The 24,061-nt window shown below is 43.9% G+C and overlaps 1 protein-coding gene across 2 annotated transcripts in view; it reads right to left on the reverse strand.

The window, feature by feature from the left end:
- Positions 1 to 6,365: 6,365 nt before the first annotated feature.
- Positions 6,366 to 24,061, reverse strand: part of LOC142497555 (T-cell-interacting, activating receptor on myeloid cells protein 1-like) — a 73,810-nt gene continuing 56,114 nt past the window's right edge. For both annotated transcript variants that reach the window (XM_075605511.1, XM_075605510.1), the window contains 6 exons: positions 17,848 to 17,898; positions 10,175 to 10,264; positions 9,871 to 9,898; positions 9,157 to 9,203; positions 7,400 to 7,431; positions 6,366 to 6,616 (listed from right to left, as the gene is read on the reverse strand). In XM_075605511.1, coding sequence (XP_075461626.1) covers positions 6,449 to 6,616; positions 7,400 to 7,431; positions 9,157 to 9,203; positions 9,871 to 9,898; positions 10,175 to 10,264; positions 17,848 to 17,898 — 416 coding nt within the window. In that variant the 3' untranslated portion in view covers positions 6,366 to 6,448. The remainder of the gene's footprint in view (positions 6,617 to 7,399; positions 7,432 to 9,156; positions 9,204 to 9,870; positions 9,899 to 10,174; positions 10,265 to 17,847; positions 17,899 to 24,061) is intronic.

The raw sequence follows: 24,061 nt of genomic DNA on the forward strand, positions 1-24,061 counted from the left end.
GTCACTGCTCTGTCCTGGGCGCCGAAAGTTCTGTCTGGGGCATAGTACAGTATAGCCAAAACCTTATAATCCTTTTCCGTGGGATTATTATTAAAAATACCAATGGTGTAAAATGCTGTAATATTAAAGAATAAAGAGCCTAATCGGGCATGTGCAATTTGTTGTTTGAGGGCAGCTAATAATTGCATAGATGGTTTCTTTACAAGGCACAAAAGCGATAGACAAAAAACCAGACGTGTATATAAATGATTAATGCTACAATCCTGCAGAGTGATACAACAGGGGTTAAGTGTAAGAATCTCCTGGTGGCAAAACGGGGGCAATAAATAATCAAACTAAAATAACATTCTGTGATGAAAAAGTTCAGTCCGCGCTCTGGCTCTTTAAACCTGGAATGTTGATCCCTCTCTGTTCTTTTGCTGCTCTCGTGTTTTGAGGTGTCTCCCCCACCTCCAAATGTGGATTCCACCGGAAGACTCCGACGGCGATACCAATGTCAGCAAAAGAGAAAAAACACAAAAGCGCACCAAGATGAGAGATGTAATATGTATTACCACAAATAAAAAATAGTAATAACTTACATGTACAAATTCTTTAATAATCCCCGATTCTAACGTTGATCAAAGCAGTAGCGCAGCACATGGGAAGTGAAAGGGCAGTCTCAGTCCTGGGAGATCAGTCCCGCGTGCTGGGGCTGTCTCCGTTGTGTCTCCTATCATCCACGTGTGTTAGCGTGGTGGGGAGTATAGCGCGCGTGCGCAGGAACCGGAGCCCTCTATAGGTGTCCTTATGATGCCTGTCCGTTTTTGTTCACGTAGGAACGATCGGGAACGGACATAAACGATACACTTGGATGTGTACTGGTAGTGGGTAATGAAACCGCCAGCCACAATGGTCGCGACTATTTTTTATTTGTGGTAATACATATTACATCTCTCATCTTGGTGCGCTTTTGTGTTTTTTCTCTTTTGCTAAAATAACATTCTTTTCAATTGATTTCTGCAAAGAGGCAGTTCCACTGACTGGGTCAATTTATCAGTGTGACCTGGCTGTCTTAGAAAGTTTCAATCGTGCTTAAAGTAACTTTGTTTTTCTTATTTCAGTCGGTTAAATTAATATGTAACTTCACTTGCTGGAAACACTGGATTCAAGCAAATCCGTTACTTTTTGTATACTGTATCTGTTTCACTAGAGATGGCACCAGGAATACTTTACAAACATACATATATATATAATCAAAAAATAAATAGATGATACCATTCTGTGGCTAACGAAATGCTTTTATTTGTGCGAGCTTTCGAGATACACTGATCTCTTCTTCCGGTGGTTGCTTGTTGCTGTCGTTTTGTCGTGCTTGTTGTGACCTATAACAACTAAGGAGCTGCTATTCGGCTGAATATCTCCTTGTCCAACCTCAGTAAGTGTAAATATTTCTGTAATGTTATTTGCTTGATGTATTGTCTGTTCTGCTCATAGGAAATAAACTCATTCAGTTTACTATATCCTAGTCTTGTTCAATCTGGCCCAGTTATTGTATATATGTGCTGTTTTCTCGTGACAAGCACAAATAAAAGCATTTCGTTAGCCACAGAACGGTATCATCTATTTATTTTTTGATTATTGAAGCTCGGCTAACACGGTACTGATACCTCTACATGTATATATATATATCAAATGGAAATATTATTGTATGCTCATTTGCATGTCTTAGAAAGGTCTGCAACCCCGCCTTTCACCATTATCACCCAGCACACAGCACTTCCACTGCAGCAAGGGATTCTGGGAAATGACATGCAAATGAGCACACAGTGCCACCTTTTGTCTCAAGCTCACATTACATGAACAACCCTAATCCCTTGCTGCAGTGGAGGTGCTGTGTGCTGGGCGATAATGGTGAAAGGCGGGGTTGCAGACCTGTCTAAGACATGCAAATGAGCATACAGCAATATTTCCATTTGTTATATGCTTTACTGTGGAGGGTTTTTGTCACTTTTTTTTTACCCACCATAGCCTTAATAATATACATATATATATATATATATATATATATATATATATATATATATATATATATATATATATATATATATATATATATATATATATATATATACAGCGGTCGACAAATCACCCAAAAATCTACTCGCTGAACAAAAAAAATCTACTTGCCACCTAGCCCCGCCCCCAGCCCCACCCTAGTCCAGCCCCCAGCCCCACCCTAGTCTCGCCCCCAGCCCCACCCTAGTCTCGCCCCCAGCCCCACCCCAGTCCCGCCCCCAGCCCCGCCCTAGTCCCGCCCCCAGCCTCACCCTAGTCCCGCCCCAGCCCCATCCTAGTCTCGCCCCCAGCCCCACCCTAGTCCCGCCCCCAGCCCCGCTTGTAAAAAAAAATGAATACATTCCTAGTAAGAACAACATTCGTTTTTGACATAAGTTTATTTATTGTATTACATTATACTACAATTAGTCCTTGTTACGTGTGTGTGTGTATTTGTGTTACATAGTTACATGGTAGATGAGGTTGAAAAAAGACTTCCGTCCATCAAGTTCAACCTATGCTAAATTTAGACAACAGATACTTTATCCTATATCTATACTTATTGATCCAGAGGAAGGCAAACAAAAAAACCCCATTAAGGGGAAAAATGAATTCCTTCCTGACTCCAAGAATTGGCAAATCGGATTAATCCCTGGATCAACATCCGTCCCATGTATACTTATTTAGTATATCCCTGTATACCTTTCCCATCTAAAAAGATGTCCAACCTTTTTTTTGAACAAATCTATTGTATCTGCCATCACAGTCTCCATGGGTAATGAATTCCCCATTTTAACTGCCCTTACTGTAAAGAACCCTTTCCTTTGTTGCTGGTGAAATTTCCTTTCCTCCAACCTTGAGGGATGGCCCCGAGTCCTTTGTACTGCCCGTGGGATGAATAGTTCTTTTTAAAGCTCCTTGTATTGTCCCCGAATATATAGTTGTATATAGTTATCATATCCCCTCTTAGACGCCTCTTTTCTAATGTAAATAAATCTAATTTAGCTAGCCTCTCCTCATAAGTTAGATTGTCCATCCCATTTATTAATTTGGTGGCTCTTCTCTGCACTCTCTCTAGTTCCATAATGTCTTTTCTTAGGATTGGTGCCCAAAATTGTACTCCATATTCAAGGTGTGGTCTTACTAATGCTTTGTAAAGGGGCATAATTATGTTTACTTCCCTATGTAAATGTCGGATTTAGAAAAAAAAAGCCAGATGTGAATGACTAGTTTCCTGAACCCATAACTAGTGCCTGGACGCCCCCGCGTCACAATATCTAAAGCAGCAATCCCGCCTGGGATCTTACCTGATCCGCAGTCCCTCAATGTCCAGGTACCCTCATTCCCGCAATGTTATACATTGGAGGGGAGTTGTTCCCTACCTGTCTTCTGGGTTAGGGGGGATTCAGATGTCTCCCATGTGAAGCTCGAGAGTTAGATCTTGAAGAAAGCAGTATAGGTTATTTCGGTTTAGGTATAGGGCAGTTAAGATATATATATATATATATATATATATATATATATATATATATATATATATATATATTAGAGAGAGAGAGAGACTCTCACAGACACATACACAAACACTCACAGACACACACAAACACACACTCACTCACTCACAGACACACTCGTTCACAGACACACTCACTCACAGACACACTCACTCACAGACACACTCACTCACAGACACACTCACTCACAGACACACTCACTCACAGACACACTCACTCACAGACACACTCACTCTTAACTGAAACTTAAACCTTTTTCACTGACTGCCCACACCTCTGGAATGCAATTCCCCTCAGTACCCGACTTGCACCCTCTCTATCCACCATTAAGACCCACCTTAAGGCCTCGTTCAGGGTGCTAGCTGCAGGACTCGGAGGGAGGGCGGGAGGGAGGCAGTGCGGCAGTTTGCTGGGCGATCTGTGTTTATCCCCCAGCAGACTTTTCAGCGTTGGAGAGGGGGCGGGGTTACACACAGCTGGGTAAGTATCGAGGTTGCAGTCATGAAATCATTCTGAAGAATGATTTCATTGGCTGCCTAGGTCCCAGTGACGATGCTACAGCTCCAAAAAACGACATTTTCGTTTATTGAAACTGTAGTCAGCTTCAACTCCTGGCCTCGGAGACAGGGCGGTTGCTACCCTGACAACCAGTATTCAAATTGAATACGTTGTTTCTCATGGCAGCACGCACGGCAGCACGCCCTCCCTCCGAAGCCAGCATCCTGAACGAGGCCTAAGACACACTTGCTTAATGAAGCACATGAATAGCACTGTGGATATTCTGAACAGACGCACTTACCAGAACTCCCTCCTACTGTCTCTGTACGTTCTCCCTACCTACCAATTAGACTGTAAGCTCCTCGGTGCAGGGACTCCTCTTCCTTAATGTTACTTTTATGTCTAAAGCACTTATTCCCATGATCTGTTATTTATATTATCTGTTATTTATTTGATTACCACATGTATTGCTACTGTGAAGTGCTATGTACATTAATGGCGCTATATAAATAAAGACATACACACACACACACACACACACACACACACACACACACACACACACACACACACACACACACACACACACACACAAAAACTCACAGACACACAAACTCAGACACACACACTCATAGACAGACATACTCACTCACTCAGACACACACACTCACAGACACACACACACTCACAGACACACACACACTCACAGACACACACTCTCACAGATACACACTCTCACAGACACACACTCTCACAGACACACACTCTCACAGACACACACTCTCACAGACACACACTCTCACAGACACACACTCTCACAGACACACTCACTGGGTGGGTGACTGGGTGGGTATTCATTGGGAGGGGGCCTACCTGTTCTTCCATGGCCTGCTTGTCTTCCACATGCTGCTCCACATGCCAGCTAAGGGCTGGGGGTCGGGCAGCCAGGCGGGTGGGGTCAAGCAGCCGGGCGGTAGGTGCGAGAGGTCGGGCAGCCAGGCGGGGTGTTGGGCAGGAGTTGCGAGGGGATCGGGGGCCAGCGGGGGGACAGCCGGACAGGCGCACGGCTACACTAGCCTCCCCGATGGGAAACGTGGCCGGGGAACTTTGCCGTGCGCGCGCCCCCACTCTACCTCAAGCCCAGGCGGCAGCCCTGGGGACGTGAGTCAGAGCTGCCAGCCTCCCCTTCTTCCCCGCTCCTACCCTGCCCGTGTGGGTGCCAAAGGAGCGTGGGACGGATGGGAAGCACCTACCTTGTCCTCCAGCCCTGGGCAGCAGCCGCGGGGACCCCCCCCACCATCATACATCCCACCCCGGGCAGCAAGCGGGGATCGGGTGCAGGGGAGGGGAGGGGCTGACCCAGAGCTGCCAGCCAGCCCTCTTCCTTGCGTCAGCCCAATCAGGGAGGGGGATTATTTATTTAAAAAAAAAATTTGGGCGCAAGCAGAGGAATTCATAGAGCCGCAGCACGGCATGCCAGCAGCCTAAATCCACTCGCCACGGGTGTGTGGTTATGCGTATTTGTCGAACACTGTATATATATATATACAGACAGTCCTCGTTTTAGAACGCTTCGCTTTACAACGAATGTCTTATCCAACGCTTTGCAATGCATACCTATGTTCATTTTTACAACGCCAAAATGGCTTATCCAACGCTCTTACGACGCTTTGCAACGTTGTGTATGTGTGTATATATATACACATTCACATAAACAACGTTGCAAAGCGTCGTAAGAGCGTATATATATAATATTATACTATATAATATTATATTATACTATATAATATATTATTTATTATGTTATATTATATATATAATACAGTATATACACTATATAATTTATGTGTGTGCTGCATATCTTATTGCCTGCATAAAATATTTGGTGTATTTTAGTGTTAAAAATGCCTTCAGGAACGGATCCTTTCATTTAAACAGTGTTCCTATGGGAAAACATGTTTCGCTTTACAACGTTTCGCTTTACAACGCCATTTTGAGTAACACATTGTGTCGGATAACCGAGGACTGCCTGTATATATATATATATATATAATATATTCATTATACTTTGACAACTTTAACAAAAAATGGAAATCAGATACATGTAACTAATTATACATATCACTGTCCTTCGTTCCCTTTACTAACACGTGTTATTTTTGTGCTACTTTTGAACCCAGTTTTGTAACTAGGAAATGGATGCATACAACTCTCAAATTTGTGCAAGGTTTGCACACGTTTTATGCATTCCAACAAAGATGATAAATTATATAGAGTTTTGTGCTTGAACCACCAATAAATGCAGGATGCAGCAAGTAAGAGTCATTATTTAGCCTTTTGTGTGATTTTAATGTTTAAGCAGCAAAATAGATCTTATGGATTTCTTATTGGATGCCCACTCATCTCCTGACAGCTGCATATAAACTGGACTCCACAGGAGAGCTAGACGAGACCTTCTTCATGCTCAGGGCTTCCATGTTTAATGTGGCATAGGTGATACCACCACCACCACCACCATCATCATCATCATCATCATCATTATCTGCTTTCTGCATAACCACATCCACCTGAAATTTCAAACAGAAATAGTAGTGCAGCTACAACATAACTATTTCTTTCTGTTTTCATAGTGTAGTTTTGGGTTCCACATGGGTACCAAGGCCAAGCTTAAACAAGGCAAAGAACCAGGCTGCAGAACTGATACTTAATCCCTGAGGGGCCCGCTACACATTGCGCAGGGGATTCAACACCAATACATTGCAGACTGCGGTGGCAGTGAAGGAGCTAAGAGTAAAAGTCACCAGTTCTGTAAGATGCAATGCGAAGAGTACAGAAGATCCTTGTCCTGTTTCATATCATTTAGGCTCATGTTTAAGTGGTCTTAACCCACTAGGTGTCTTATGGCTTAGTACCGTTTAGTAAATATGGGCATTTGTGATTTAGTTGAGATTGAAAATAAGAAACCTGTGCATCAAATTCCATGAGGGAGATACCTTTGTTTATTATAAAGACATTGTCAGGGGGCTGCAGAAATGCTGGTTCTGGTGGAATAGATAGGGACAGGTTGCCACCCTGACCTGATAGAAGTAATAGGCACAGGGCTTTAAAAAGCAGCCGTTTTTTCATAGTGCATTATTGCGCCTCTATGTTTGTTCGTGATTACTAAAACTCCACTGCATGTCATGACTAAGCAACACTGGGTGCCAACAGAAACACAAATGTTACCTGTCTAGACAATGCTAGAAAACACATTTATTTATGAGGTTCTTTTTGCTATTTTGCTATTTCTAAGGAAATGTTGTAGAATGAAATGGGTATTCCTTACTGAGCCAGTATTCTACATTACTTACATTCGAGTTCTTCATTTCATCAACAGATGCGTCTGCAAAATACATGAACATTGTAAACCATTAAATCCACAGTGTCTGAGTTGAGCCATGATTGAGGACATGCAGAATTTAGGTGTTAAGTTTCAGTTGTCAGTCTGAATTCAAGGACTCCAAAAGGGATTGTTTTTTTTTTTTTTTATGTCAAGAGGTCTCGGAAAAGAAAACTTCTAACAGCCCTAATTACTCCCACCTCTGGTAAAACCGGGTTGTAACTGGAAGGCAAAAGCCTGTGACTGTCATGTGGGGGGTGTACCAATTCTACCCCAGGCTTTCAGTCTGAGTCCCTGCAGCAGGCGGTTTAATTAATCTCAGCTGAGCTTTACCTTTAAATACCAAACATTTTCCAGCCCCCATCACCAGCTGCAAAATCAGAATGCTAGCCTGCACCGCCGTGGCTCATCACAGATTTTCTCCACTTGTACCGTAGTTTTTGCTGTTTTTCCTGCTGTATGCTCTCTATATAATAACCTTTTTAGCCTCTATGTTCTATGTTAGTCTAGTAACGACAAAGTTCCTTATTCAATAGATCGATTTCTTACCTATGTACACACATGACGGAAGGCTAAAGTCTGTAATGTTCATGAGGGGGAGAAGCAATTCCAGCCCACGCTTTCAGTCTGCCTCCCTGCAGCAGGCTGTGTAATTAATCTCTGCTAAGCATTGCCTATGAATATCAGCATTTTCCAGCCTCCTTCTCCAACTGCTAAATAAGAATCCTTCCTTTATCCACCTCTCATCCTTTAAAAAATATATATTTTATGCTTATTTGTATGGGCCTTTAAACCTCTATCATACACATTCTGTCTTGGTGTAGTAAAGCCAAAGTTCCTAATTCAATACATTAACAAATCATGACTGTTATCAATTTGCTGTGTACAGTACGTAAACACGCAACAATTTATGTTTCCACAGCCATTGAAGTGAAAAGCTACTAATTCTTAATGGTTATTGTCATCGAGTGTATAAAGGCCATTGAGCTGTTATTTCTAAACAAAAAAAAAAAAAACCCATTAAAAGGAACTTTGACATTTTCTTTACTCATTTATGGCTTTGAGTTATTTACATTACCAAGATCGTGGTCGAGGAAAACAGTTCAATTTTGAGTTAGACAAATGGCAGGCTAAAGGCTGTAATAGTTTATGTGGAAACAACGCCTCCCTTTTCTGCCTCTAAATTCCCCACCCATTTACAGTAAGCTTTCTATGCCTGCAGTAGCTATGACAGATGTGACATCCCTCCCTTCCTCCTTCTCAGGCACTGGTCTTAATCAGTTTTTTGTACCATAATATTTATTTTGCATCTGAGTTGTACTAGCACACACAATCATCTTTTTTTTTTGTGTTCAAGAAATCTCTCAAGACTAACCTGTTTTAAGAATACATTGACAATAATAGGGAATTCATGCTTTTGACATTTTATATTACTATAGTTGTACTGTGTTCAATATTACTTTTGTTTTCCTGGTAAATCTTTGCACCATTTAGCAGAATAAAATGACCCTTAACTTCCGTTATTACCTTGTTACCTCTCCCATGATGTTTTATTCCCCATAAAAAATGTGAGATGCACTTATTTCTGAGTGCTACTGTACCCCTCGCACATCTACTGATCATGCCTCCAAATACATTAGGTACATTTCTGTTGTACAGTATTTCCTTTCGAGATCTTTATGACAATGCTGGTGACTTGTAATGTGAATGTCTGCAGATGTTACTTACACGTTGCTTCTTTCTCAGTTGCCATTTGGTCATTTATTGGTAATACGCTGAAATGTAAACGTGGGATTTAAAATATGACAAAAGGCAATGGAATTGAGTCACTAAAGTGCTGTAGTAGCCATTATAGATCTTTAATGGTCTTTTGCTTCAACGGCTATAACACCTTCGTGAAAAATATCACGATAGTAATAAAGTCCTGTACTAAACCAGAATTAATTTTCTTGGCAATGCTTTGCTACCTCCCAAAGGGATTAAAGGTTTAGTTCCATAACGGGTTCCAGTTGATTTATTTTATTCAATACAAAATACTCTAGTTCTTTTCTGTTCTACAAAACAAAATTGAAACAAAGGAACTGCCTTAAACCTTTCTACACAGAATACTTCAGTGTCCGCAATGGTTTGGAGCACCAGCATACTTCTGTTTCCATATTCACATTCCTCCACTAGCCCCTCACTGTGCAGCCTTTAGCCCTGATATGTTGGAAGTTATATTAAGGCGGCCAGGAACTGCAGATAGAGCTTGCAATTCGTTGCTGCTAAAGGGAAGGCTGGCTTACCTAGCAGCAAAAGGGTTAACGGATTATTGGAGTCATAATTTAAGTCTCAAGAAACAACCAGTTAGACACAGACCACAGTTTGAGAATCTTCTCTACAACAAGCTAAAACAAACTAGTAATCAATAAAGAAATATAGTATAACATAGACCCATCATACCTGTTATTTATTGTGTCTTGAGACGTCTCTGCAGAAAAAGAATGAACAATACTGTCACACATTCACTATTAACCTCTTATGTATTTTACTACTATGCACAGTCTGCTTTGGCAGAGGATAGTGAGGATCTGGGGGAATGTATTATTTGGACATGTGAAAGGGTTATCTGTCCCCATATTGGATGCTTCCTTACAAGATTAAGAAGAATGAACCATTTTGCTACAATAGAAGTGAATCCTTTTGTCAACATTGGTCAACTGGTACCTGATTATAGATCAGTAGATCATGGTCCTGCCATACTTACTGCGTTTCCTTGAGAAGTAGCAAACTATGATCACTACAAGGATTAGAATTAGAATGGCACACACAGCCGAGATAACAGGAATCATATAAGCTGAAATACAAAGATAGTGATTCAGTTCAGGAGTTTAGTGAATCTAGGCCTATCTAATGTAACATTAACCTAAGGTAACGCCTCTTAATTAGAACACGGTATTCGCTTTAATAAATAATGTGCCGTTAAACAAGATTTACTCCTGCAAAAAGCATGTCATTATCTATAACAGTCATTTTCTAAATGATAAGAAAAAGATCTTCCTCCATATTTACTAATCTCTGTTACTCCCTGGAACAAACAACTAAAGACAAAGTTATCTGTGGTGCAATTAAATTAAATAGACTGCCTATCTGTTGTTTTAAGCACATTTGAACTATTACTGCTACCTTGTAATTTTTTACTTTATTTATTTTTATTTGGGGGGAGGGTTGCTCTTTTATTTCAAATGGACTATTACAACCTAAGTTTTGGTATCTAAATAATTTTCAATATTTGAGGAAAAGGTGCAAATGAATGGGAGTCTCCCTGTTGAGTCTAAAGATTGTGTATTATTTCCTCCCTATATGCACCTTCCTTTTTGATTAATTAAAACTCCTAATACAGCTGACCAGGGGTCCATATATTTATATATTCAGTTATTAAAGTGATACCTAATTCTGTAATTACTCTTATCCAGACCCTGATATAATGATTTTGAGGGAGGGTGGGTAAAGAGTGTCCATTGAATTATATACTTTCAAATAGATTACCCTTTACCCCACCTGGTGAGATACCTGGGATATATGCTTATTTAAATCATATATTTAACATCTCAGACAACCCAGTCTTTCCCATTATCTCTTAGCATATAATGATTCCACTGCAGTCAGGGATTCTGGGTAATGACATGCAAATGAGCCCTCAAAGTGTGTCACCTTTTGCTTCTTGTCCATTTTAACATGAACCCCTAGAAGCTTATGCCTGCTGTAGAACACATCTTTTCAGTATAGCCGGCATTAAAGAAATGCATAGCAAGTAAACCAGTTCATAGACAGCTGTTTTGGCCTTGATTTAATGGAGATGAGTGAATTTAGGTTTTTACTGATAAATACTATATCCACTGAAGCCACCATTTGGGCCATTTTTTGCCAAAAATCCACATAGATTTCAATGTCGTCTTTAATAGTCTATCCCCAGATCCGTGGCCACACTGTGTTCAAGACTCAGTCACAGGCCTCTCTATTCTCGTGGATCCACTCATGCGTGATTTGGGGCATTGTATAATGAAGAAAAAGCTGCCAGCTTCCCACAGTTATCCATCTCTAGTAGGTGATCCATTATACACACATTCTGCCCTGCGAATGTGTCCCATGGCAGTATGGAAAGGCTCACTATTATCAAGATGAAAAGACATCTGATTCCACCCAAATATACGGCTCCTGACCCTGTATTCGAGAGGCTGTAGTCATGGATGGAGAAGATGGCTAGTAGATTATTTATGAATAACACTTCTACCAGCACTATAGCTGCACTTCAAAAATACTATGGAAAAATAGCTATATACTGTACATGGCTATGTGAGTGTCACTCACCATAATCAGTGCCCCGGGCCAACACCACCACAATGACAAATATGTTGTCAATTAGCAGAAATATTACCATCAGAGTTGGCGCAGGCCAGGGTGTGGCATTTGCAGGTTGACATCTGCACAGTGTCTGGCTTACTATCAGGTGAGAGGATCATCATATTTCATGAACCACTGTATGGTAGACTTGTTGGGAATATGGTGGGATTACACGGAATGTTTAGTCTAAATGTAATCACTGCAGGACACAGAGTTGTTGGCAGAATTAGCGCTACTTGTATTTTACTCCAGACAAATCCCTTCTTTGTACTTCTTTCACATTTTCCCAACATGTACCACCTCCCCACTCTTGAAACATACAACTGGATCGTTCGGTCTTAAAACCCTCCCAGAGACTTAGGGGCCTATGCTATAAGCATAGGAAAAGATTCCCTTGGTACACAAGAAACATCCAGTAGGCCTAGAGGCCATCGACGGCCATCCTCTACAACCTGTTTTATTTCCCTACATACCATTCGATTCCAGTTGCAGACAGGAGAGGTCCACATCGAGATGATCCGATTGGACGTCATCACACTCCCTCGGTCGACATCATCCTTGGACTTCATGGCAACTACATAACCCTCGCATAGACTGGACTGACAAGGAGCCCTTCCAATGGAGCCCTCAATGCTCAAAGAACTGCTTCAGTTCCCGTAAAAAACTATGCAGGGTTTCTCTATCTGAACAGGTAAATATCCTCTTACCTGAAATCTACTCAGATTTCCGGGATGTCTTTAATAAAGCACAAGTGGAAGAACTACCGCCCCACCGGTCATTCAATTGCCCCATCTACTACGCGGCTCAGTTCCCACATGAGAGGCTTCTTACCCGTTGTCTTCCCCTAAGACCAAGGCCATGAAAGAATACATCTCTGAGAACCCCAAGAGGGGGTTTAGCCGGTAATCCTCTTCGCCCGCAGGAGCAGGGTTTTTCTTTGTTAAGAAAAAAGATGGGACCCTCAGACCCTGTATCGACTATCAGGGCCTTAACAAAATCACTATAAAGAATTGGTACCCCCTACCATTAATCTCCAAACTCTTTGACAACCTGCAGGGGGCCACTATCTTCATCAAACTGGATCTGCGAGGAGCTTACAATCTTCTAAGAATCCGTCAGGGAGACGAATGGAAGACAGCCTTCAATACCAAAGACGGACACTACGAATACTTTGTGATGCCATTCGGCCTTTCTAATTGTATTGTATTGTATGTCTTTATATAGCGCCATTAATGTACATAGCGCTTCACAGTAGTAATACATGTGGTAATCAAATAAATAACAGAGCATGGGAATAAGTGCTTTAGACATAAAAGTAACATTAAGGAAGAGGAGTCCCTGCCCCGAGGAGCTTAAAGTGCTTCAGCAGTATTCCAGGATTTTGTTAATTACATTTTCAGGGACCTTCTTGGCCAATTTGTCATTGTCTATCTTGAAGATATCCTAATTTTCTCCAAGTCCGTACAAGAGCATCAGGGTCAGGTTAAACAGTTACTTCAATGTCTGCAAAAGAATCGCCTTTTCGCCAAGTTGGAAAAATGTCAGTTTCACCAGACAACTATGACCTTCCTTGGTTACATCATATCGTACACCAGTCTTGCCATGGATCCAGCCAAGGTAAAAGCGGTCTTGGATTGGCCTCGTCCCATGACACTAAAGGACGTACAATGCTTCCTGGGCTTCGCCAACTACTACCGAAGATTCATATTGAACTTCTCCTCTGTAGTAGCGCCCATTACTGCCTTAACACAGAAAGGTGCCGACCCAGCCACATAATCCTCTGCTGCAAATCAGGCATTTGAGAAATTGAAGACAGCCTTCATGTCAGCTCCTGTCCTCGTACACCCGGATCCTAGTTTACCCTTCGCAATGGAGGTGGACGTTTTAGATGTCAGGGCCGGAGCACTTCTATCTCAGAGCAAGACACCTGAGGCCAAACTGCACCCGTGTGCTTTCTTCTCCAAAATGTTTTCCCCGGCCAAACAAAATTATCATGTACTCCTGGCCATCAAAATTGCTCTAGAGGAATGGAGGTACCTGCTCGTAGGGGCTGAAAACCCCTTCACCATACTAACTGACCACAAGAATCTTTTTTACATTGAGGGCGCTCGTTGCTTGGGGTCACGGAAAGTTCGATGGTTACTTTTTTTTTTCCGGTTCAATTTTATAATTTCGTATCTTCCTGGTTCTAAGAACATCAAGGCGGACGTAGTCTCCCGCGAGTTCCTGCTGGATGACAAGGCTGAAGACCGAAAGAAGACTATACTACCCCATGCATACATAATCTCTGCGAATACCTTTGACTCTCTTTAGAGAACATCGTTCAAGGCCAGTCCAACATCTCTGAGGTATCGAAGTCCCAGAGGGCCGCCTTTTTACCTCACCTGCATGTTGTGGGAAGGTTCTGGAATGGGGTCATTCCTTCAAGGGCTCGGGACATCCTGGCACCAAGAGAACAACGGATCTGCTCGAACAGACTTTCTGGTGGCCAGGAATGCGGAGGGAGATCAAAGAATTTGTCGCCTCATGCCCGACTTGTGCTCAAAATAAAACTCCCCGGAACAGACCCACAGGGTTACTCCAACCTCTTCCTATCCCTGATCGCCCATGGACCCACTTATCTATGGACTTTATCGTTGAACTACCAATATCTAAAGGCATGAACACCATTCTGGTAGTGGTGGACCGTTTCTCCAAGCAAGATCACTTTATTCCTCTTAGAGGCCTGCTGAATGCTTCCGAGCTTTCTGAAATTTTTGCCCAAGAAATGCTTAGTCACCATGGGGTTCTCTCAGGTTATTGTTTCAGATCGGGGTTCCCAATTTATTTCCACGTTTTGGTACTCCATTTGCCAGCAACTATGGATTTCATTTAATTTCATTTTTCTTCTGATTACCATCCCCAGACCAATGGCTAGACAAAAGAGACTAACCAATCATTAGAACAGTTTATCCGATGTTTTATATCTGACACCAAGGACAACTGGACCTTTGGCAGGGTTCTCTCACAATCTACTAAACTAATCTACGATGGATTCACCGTTCGTCATCAATTATGGCTTTCACCCATCAATCCTTCCCATGAAAGGACCCAGATCCGGGGTGCCAGCAGCGGATAACAGGATCCAACAGTTACAGAACTCATGGGAGAAGATTCAAGTGAATCTCAAGAAAGCAGTTTTTCTACAGAAGAAACAGGCGGACCGAAATTGACGGAACCCCAGCATACAAACAAGGGGATAAGGTGTGGCTTTCTACCAAGCACATTCAACTTAAAGTGCCAACAGCAAAACTAGCACCCAGATTCATTGGTCCATTTACCATCTCCGAGAGGATCAATCCGATGGCGTATTGTTTACAATTATCATCTTCCATGCACATTCCATCCATTTTCCACACATCCCTCCTGAAACCATGTATACAGGATCCTCACTCTTCTGCCTCGGCCTCACCACCAGAACGCCTCCTTATAGATGGACAGCAAGAATTCGAGGTGCAGTCAGTACTGGATTCCAGTTTATCTAGGGGAAGGCTCCAGTACCTCGTCCATTGGAGGGGCTTTGGCCCCGAGGAGCGATCCTCGATCTCTCGGGATCAGTTACACGCTACTAGGCTCGTTCGGGCATTCCACTCAAGGTACCATCTTAAGCCAGTCCTGAGAGGCCCGGTTGTTGCCCCTAAAGGGGTGGGGTACTGTGAGGATCAGCGCTAGGCCCTGTCCCGTCATGCATCTCACGACATCACTAATGACGCACGCCAGCCACAACCTGCGCACAGGCACCTCGTTGCTGGAAGGCCAGACATGCAGACACCGTCCCCAGGCTCCGCCCCCATGATGCATCCCATGCCGTCACAGCTGACACATGTCAGACACAGCCTGTGCGCTGGTGCCACCTCACTAGGAAGACTGACACCGTGGGGACCGCCTCCAGACCCCACCTACATGACAACAGGGGCAGCGCACAGCGCACACGGAATACGTGCAGATGCCGCGCAGACACAGGCACTCAAGGGGTTAACGGAATCACTTATTTCACAGCTGCTATGGTCTCCGCCCCTGCCTATCACTATACAGCATTCTGATGATGCTCACTTCCTGCAGCCATCCAATTGTCTCTCTCTCCTTTATATGCTCAGCCAGCCCCTTCTTCTCTCTCTACCCCTGGACTCTAACACTGCATCAACGATTATCCGAATTCTCCTCTCCTTGACCACAGCAAGTACCTAGACCACTCTGAGCTCTCCTACCCTGACCCACACTGTACTCCGGACGAGTCTGCTCGGTTGTTGGTCAGTGGCTATCAATATCCCCACCTCAGCCTTGCGGTCCCGCCATGTTTGTGGTGAGCACTCATGACAGAAGCAAATTAAATGGCCGGGCGATTTTTTAATGAACGCTTATAGCATAGGCCCCTTAGAGTTTCTGTCCTTAACTGGGTTTTCTTCAACTCCCTGAAACCTTGCGGCTGGTCATTGGTCTTTATTTCAGCTATGGCTTTTAAAGTTCGATGTGGGCTATGGGTTTTGGTTTGCACTAGGGAACGTGGAGTGTAACAATTCTCGAGTAGCCAGAAAACGTTCCACTGTGCCTACCATTGTATTATATGTGAGGGGATCACCTTGTCCCACACAGTGTCGTAGGTCCTGGGGTTGAGCTCAAATGAAGCAGTACAACACCAACATCGCAATGATATGCTTGGGGTATAGGACTCTGGTTTCAACCACTTTGTTGCCAGATAGTATGTATGGAATGTATGGAATCTTTGGGCACAGAATTTTTCGGAATCTCTAAGTGGAAAGGGTGCTATAATACCAGCTCATTTGGAGTAGACCCAATGTTCACAGGGAAGCGATTCGCTCAAAAGGACCAGAGGTATCCCTCAATATCATCCTGCGATGTCATCTTGTGCAGGTATAGGCTCGCCAGGATGGGCTGTACATCGGCAGCACTGGTCATATCCATAGTAACCTGGGCCAGGCTTGAAAGTTTTCTCTAAAAAGAACCCGGTCTTCCCTTTGCGCCTCTGTGAGAATCCCAAGCTGAGTGGTGAACATCCGATTCATCTCCCTCTGTACGGTAGTGCTTTCCTGCTGAATGGTGGTGCTATGCAGCAGGGCATTTATCACGTCATCCATGCTGGTAATAGCACACAATCCTTCTGATTAAATAATACTTTGGCAATTTATTTTTCCACATCACCAAAATATTAGACACACTGTCCTTTTAAGGCAAAACATAGCATAAAAGAAAAAGCACATTGCGAGTCACTATCAACCTTGAGATAGGAGGGCACTCACATTAGCCTATGTGAGTGAATATTATTTATTATATATTTATACCCAACATCACCCTCATTCACTTCACTGTGAATACTTTTGCATGTGAAATCGACACATGTTGTTTCCATCTCATCTTTTGTCTGAGGACACCCTGAAATTGACGTGAAGGCGCTCACTCAGGAACAGGAGCTGATGCCATTCCAGAACAGTTTTATTCTGCAACAGATGTGATTGTCACTCACATATGGCCGTGTGAGTGTTGATTATTATTTTTTATACATGTAGTTCACGTTACCACCTCAGATTTTATGATCAATACATTTAGAGCAAGTTAACGTACAATTAATCGTGCATTATTCTCTTTTTTGTTTTATGTGTGCTCGCTGTTGACCTGTTTGCAGCTTCATTACCTTAGCAGCTAACCCCTAATGAAGGTTAATACCTCTAAGCTAATGAAGGGCTTAACCCCTCCCGCTACCACCCGTTGGGCATAAACACCCACCATGGGCCAAATGCCACCTTCATCCACCTTAGCTACCCACAATAAACATTACAACACAATACTAGTCAATACACCATTCATGCCAGTGTGGTTACCTATGCCCTCAATGGGAGTGAATGGGCACCCCTCTAACCCCAACAACCCTAATATTACAGAACAATAATGGCACAATTACTATTATCCAGATATGGATAATAGTGTATTTGCCCATTCAAAATATCCAGCCAGCATAAAGTATATAAAACTTCTACTTACTCCAGACTCCATGAAGGCCGTCCTCATCACCGTCCTTCGCGTCCTTGTCCTCTGTTGGCAGGAACACAACAATAAAAAATACAATCTATTGGCCCCTAAACCTTTAATCACCTTAGCGATTAGTAACCGCTAAAGTAATTAAGGGACTAACCCTCCTCCCCTGCTACCCCCCTGGGCAGCCTAACCAACCACCCAGGGGCAACAACCCCCACCCTCCACCCATTGATTGACACAGTGGTACATAATGCCCATATAATATGGGCATGATAAGGCACTATAGCAGTCAATGGGCAACCTAAAATAAACAACAGCACCTAAACAACACAACAATAAAATAAATCAAATGCCTAAACAACACAAGAATGAAAGAAACCAATCACCTAAACAACACAACAATAAAATAACATGATAACTTGAGAAGAAAGAATCCCTATTGTGTGGCACTAGACAACACCCTGTTGAATTGACTTAAAAATCATTTTTATTAGAAATTAATTAAAATATGGTTTGGAAGCCACTACACGAAATAGACAAAACAAACGAATAAAATCAATTAAGATTGAAGGAGGGCTTGAAGGCGTGAATGTGCTAGTGATCCAGTCTAATGGTAGTGTGCATAAATCTTTATAGTACTGTATAATCAAACCTACAACTGAATGATCTGCACAGGTAAGTATCCTAAAGTCTAGCTGAACAGAGTCGGATTGCACTGTATCTTATCACTGACTAGGTGAACACTTCAACTGGATTAGTAAATACAAAGTTTTAATTAGTGGCTTAGATGTCACGAATTGCAATCTGAAAATGTGAGTAGGAATTTTATCATTTTAACCCTCTCACCACTAAACAGATACTCAAGAACTGTTTGGTTGAGTTGTGCTACAGTTGGCACTTCTGTGGAATCACAGAGTAGCCACTAAAATATATGGTTCCCCAGATGTATAGTATTTAGAGCTCATAGAACTTTTAAAATATATACAAGTAAGTAATAATGTTACAATCACTTAGCTAGACCGAATCTGAATGTACTGTATCTTATCACTAGTTTTAGTGTACACGTATATATTTTGTTCTAATTAGTGACTTAAATGTCACGAATTGCAACCCAGAGCTGTGAGCGGGATTTTTATCGTTTTGATCCTCTCACCACTAAACAGTTGCTATGCAACCTCCCCTGATGAAGCCAGTAAGGTGAAACGTACGTCGGGTACGTCAGACGTCACTACCATAGGGTACTCTGCCCTTCTACTTGTTCAACAGACATGGTTGGTACTGTATCTGGGTTCAGCGTTCCAGCCAGTGGCCAGTAACCCCCGGACTGCCACATCCTAAGTAACACCATAATGTTAATTTGAGAAACAAAAACTTAATGTCATAAAAAAGACAACATTTAAACATATACAATAAAATTAACGTACATTTTAGACCACAAATATAATGAGTATAACAGGCCTGGAGCATACTCTGCCCAAGATTGCCCGAGGAGATAAAAGCCCATATTGTGCTCCCAGATCCCTGAAAGGGCCAAGAAAACCACAGCAGGTTTATGAGCACTGCATAGGCTGTCACAGGTATGGATGGGCTCCTATAGTTATAGGTCTGACATTTAAACATCTTGTTTCTTCAGAAAACGATAACTAAAAGCATTCAAACATAGGGGGCTATTCACTAATCTTCGATGTTATCACTACCAAATCAAACGGTTTGGCATGACCCTACCTCACGGTCTGACATTTGTGTTATCCCGGTATTCAGAAAGAATTATTGAAAGTCAGAAACCGTGAGGTATCAAAATGCCAATATAGCTCAGTATTGCAGTGTCCTTATCTCTGCCTTTTTATAAAAGTTCTACCGCTGCGATCTTCCCGCAGTCTGTAAGAACTGCACGGAGAGAGCTGCACAGAGAGAGAGAGAGCTGCATCTCCCTGCACAGCTCTTACAGGCGATCACATTGTTTTCATTTAAATTTTAATAACAGAGTATTGTAGCAGGGGGTCTCCGGAGCAGGACCGCATTAATTTCAGGCTCGGGGACCCCTTGCTTCCTGAGTTACAGGCCCCAGTATGGTGTGCCAATATCTACTGTGTGTTTAAATGTCCCAGTCACGTGACATGGGACATTTAACAATGCAGGGAGATACCGGCACCCCATACCAGGTCCTGTAACTCAGGAAGCAGGGGGTTCCTGATGCAAAAATTAATGCAGTTCAGGTCCGGATATCCCCTGATACAATACTCTGTTATTAAAATAAAATAAAAACAGATTAATTAGCATAGCGGCTATCCGCTAAGGTAATGAAGGGGTTAAGCCAAAGTACCTGGTTTCTTTGGGGTAGAGGGGGTGGATGAAGGGGGTAGTTGCCCCAGGATGGGTGGTTAAACCTATCGGGAAGGTTGTGGGAGGAGTTCACCCTTTCACTACCATAGCGATGGTAACCACTACGGTAATAAAGGGGTTAAACCCTCCCGCTACCCACCCGAGAGGCCTAACCAACCACCCTGGGGCAACTACCCCCTTCACTGTCCCACCTCCTCTACCCCAAAAAACATTAAAGGATAACAACCCTACTACCCACCCCCTCTACCACAACACCCCCAACTCATACAGTACAATAATGTACAAAATTCCTATTATCTACATCTGGATAATAGCACATTTGACGATTAATAAAAAAACATTACCCAGCCAGCATAAAGTAAATTAAAGTTGCCAGGATGAAGGCCGCCCCTGTCCTCATCACCGTTCTCCTTGGACTCTGTGGGCAGCAACATTAAAATACAAAAATGAACTACTGACCACTAAACCCTTAATTACCGTAGCGGTTAGTAACCATTATAGTAATTAAGGGGTTAACCCCCACAGCCCCCGATACCCACCCGGGAGGCCTTACTACCCTCCCGGAGCCTTTATCCTGACAGGAGTAAGTAGAACTTTAATTTACTTTATTCTGTCTGGATAATGTTTTATTCTTAATGGGCAAATGTGCTATTATCCAGATCTGGATAATAGGGATTTTGCACATTACTGTACTGTATGTGTAAGGGGGGGGTGGTTCAGGGTAGAGGGGGCGGGTAGCTGGGTGCCCATTCATTGCCATTGGGGTTATCTTTGCTCCCATTGACGGCATGGGTAACCCCACCGGCAATCAATAGGTATATTGGGTAGTATAGGTGTTTGTATTGTATTGTGATGTTTATTGGGGGTAGAGTGGGTGGGTGAAGATGGTATTTGCCTCATGGCGGATGTTTATGCTTACCGGGTGGGTAGCGGGATCGGTAAACCCCTTCATTACCTTAGCGCTAGTAACTGTTAAGGTAATTAAGGGGTTAACTCCTCCTGCAACCCTCCCGGTAGGCATAAACACCCACCACCGGACAAATAACACCTTCACCCACCCCCTCTAACCCTAATAAAGCGGGCACTGGTATTTAACCCCTTCATTGCCTTAGCAGTTAGCTAAATGTATTTTTTCCATAGGCTAGAAGCAGGGGGTCTCTGGAGTTGGTATCAATGTGGGTCAGCTCAGGAGACTCCCGGCTTCAATCTGATGCAGTAAAAATAGAAGAACAAATGTAAGTCACATCGCTGATCCCTTCTCACCACCCTTGAGGTGGTGAGATGAGAACCTATGAGTTGCATCCGCGGTGTGATTATCGAAGTTACCTGAATTCCTCGATATCTCAAAAAAAAATGCGAGTTTGACCATTTTTTAGCTCCCGCACGGTTTGTCTGAACAGGAGTGCTACCGATCTGGAAGAAGCAGTTCTCGAGCGAGTTTCGCAAGTTATCAAAGCTTTCTGAAGAGCTACATATGCATAGAAGAGAGGACTCCTGCTCATCTTATGTATAAATGAGTAAAAAAAAAAAAAAACAATCAAGGTGAACGCCGGAATATAGTATAGAAACAGGGGCACAGATGGGCAAGCACTGCGATTTGCACTCATGAAAGTTAAATATGCCAAAAAATAAAACTTAAATGTAATTCGTTTTTTTTAATAGTAACTAAATAAATGTAAGTTTTTTTTAACTCACACATTCCCAGCAAGCTCAAACCCCAACACTAATATATATATATATATATATATATATATATATATATATATATATATATATATATATATATATATATATATATATACAGTGCTCGACAAATAATGATAACAAGTCGCCCGTTGCGAGTGGATTTAGGCAGCTGGCGACCCGTGCTGCAGCTCAATGAATTCCCCTGCTCGTGCCAATTTTTTTTTTTTTTTTTTAAATAAATAAATAAATAATCCCCCTCCCTGATTGGGTTAAAAAAAAAGTTAAAAAAAATGGCGGCAAATCCTGTGGTCTGGTCCCGGCGCGCGTGCACAGGGCAAGCAGAGTGTCCTGCCATTTGCGCTGCCTGTTCCCCCCAGCAACCCAGAATCCCCCGCACCCTCACCCTCACCCCCCCCCCCGCTCCCCACGTGGGACGGAGGGGGAAGCCCAAAACAAGCGCCGCGCGCAATCTAGCCCCCTCCGCTCCCTCCCCCCTCCGCTCCCTACGTGGGACGGAGGGGGAAGCCCAAAGCAAGCCCCGCGTGCAACGCACGTGGAACGGAGGGGGAAGCGCCAACCCAGCTTCCCCCGTGCGCGCCTCCTGCGCATGATCTCCCCCTAATCATCTGCCCCCGATCCCCGCTTGGTGTTCGGGGAGCGTGCTTCGGGGGGGGAGGGGCCTGCTGCCGTGCGGAGGGGCCTGCTGCCTTAAGGAGGGGCCTACTGCCGTGCGGAGGGGCCTGCTGCCTTAAGGAGGGGCCTGCTGCCGTGCGGAGGGGCCTGCTGCCGTGCGGAGGGGCCTGCTGCCTTAAGAAGGGACCTGCTGCCGTGCGGAGGGGCCTGCTGCCGTGCGGAGGGGCCTGCTGCCGTGCGGAGGGGCCTGCTGCCTTAAGGAGGGGCCTGCTGCCGTGCGGAGGGGCCTGCTGCCGCGTGCGACCCGGTGAGTGTGTGTGTGTGTGTGTGAGTGCCAGAGTGAGTGTCTGTGTCTGTCTGTGAGTGAGTGTCTGTGAGTGAGTGTCTGTGAGTGAGTGTGTCTGTGTGTGTGCCTGTGCCTGTGTGTCTGTGTGTGTGTCTGTGTGTGTGTGTGTGTGTCAGAGCGAGTGTGTGTCTCTGAGTGTTCTGAGTGAGTGTGTCTCTGAGTGAGTGTGTCTCTGAGTGTGTCTCTGCATGAGTGTCTCTGCGTGAGTGAGTGTGCCTGTGTGTGTGTGCCTGTGTGTGTGTGCCTGTGTGTGTGTGCCTGTGTGTGTGTGTCTGTGTGTGTCTGTGTGTCTGTGTGTGTGTGTGTCAGAGTGAGTGTGTGTCTCTGAGTGTCTGAGTGAGTGTCTCTGCGTGTGTGTCTCTGCGTGTGTGTCTCTGCGTGTGTGTCTCTGAGTGAGTGTGTCTGAGTGTGTCTGAGTGTGCCTGTGTGTGCCTGAGTGAGTGTGTGTCTCTGCATGAGTGTGTCTCTGCGTGAGTGTGTCTCTGCGTGAGTGTGTCTCTGCGTGAGTGTGTCTCTGCGTGAGTGTGTCTCTGCGTGAGTGTGTCTCTGCGTGTCTGTGAGTGTGTGTGTCTGTGAGTGAGTGTGTCTGTGTGTGTGCCTGTGTGTGTGTGCCTGTGTGTGTGTGTGTGTGTGTGTCAGAGCGAGTGTGTGTCTCTGAGTGTTCTGAGTGAGTGTGTCTCTGAGTGAGTGTGTCTCTGAGTGAGTGTGTCTCTGCATGAGTGTCTCCGCGTGAGTGAGTGTGCCTGTGTGTGTGTGTGTGTGTGTGTGCCTGTGTGTGTGTGCCTGTGTGTGTGTGTCTGTGTGTGTGTGTCTGTGTGTGTGTGTGTGTGTGTGTGTCTGTGTGTGTGTGTGTGTGTCTCTGAGTGTCTGAGTGAGTGTGTCTCTGAGTGAGTGTGTCTCTGCGTGTGTGTCTCTGCGTGTGTGTCTCTGCGTGTGTGTCTCTGCGTGTGTGTCTCTGCGTGTGTGTCTGTGTGTGTGCCTGAGTGAGTGTGTCTCTGAGTGAGTGTGTCTCTGAGTGAGTGTGTCTCTGCGTGAGTGTGTCTCTGCGTGAGTGTGTCTCTGGGTGAGTGTGTCTCTGCGTGTCTGTGAGTGTGTGTGTCTGTGAGTGTCACCCTCTCCCTGTGTCGCCCTCGCCTTCTCCCTGTGTCGCCCTCGCCCTCGCATTCTCGCCCTCGCACTCTCTCTGTCTTTGTCTCACATTCTCTCTCTGTC

The sequence above is a fragment of the Ascaphus truei genome, chromosome 6, assembly GCF_040206685.1.
Source record: "Ascaphus truei isolate aAscTru1 chromosome 6, aAscTru1.hap1, whole genome shotgun sequence".
Lineage (NCBI taxonomy): Eukaryota > Metazoa > Chordata > Amphibia > Anura > Ascaphidae > Ascaphus > Ascaphus truei.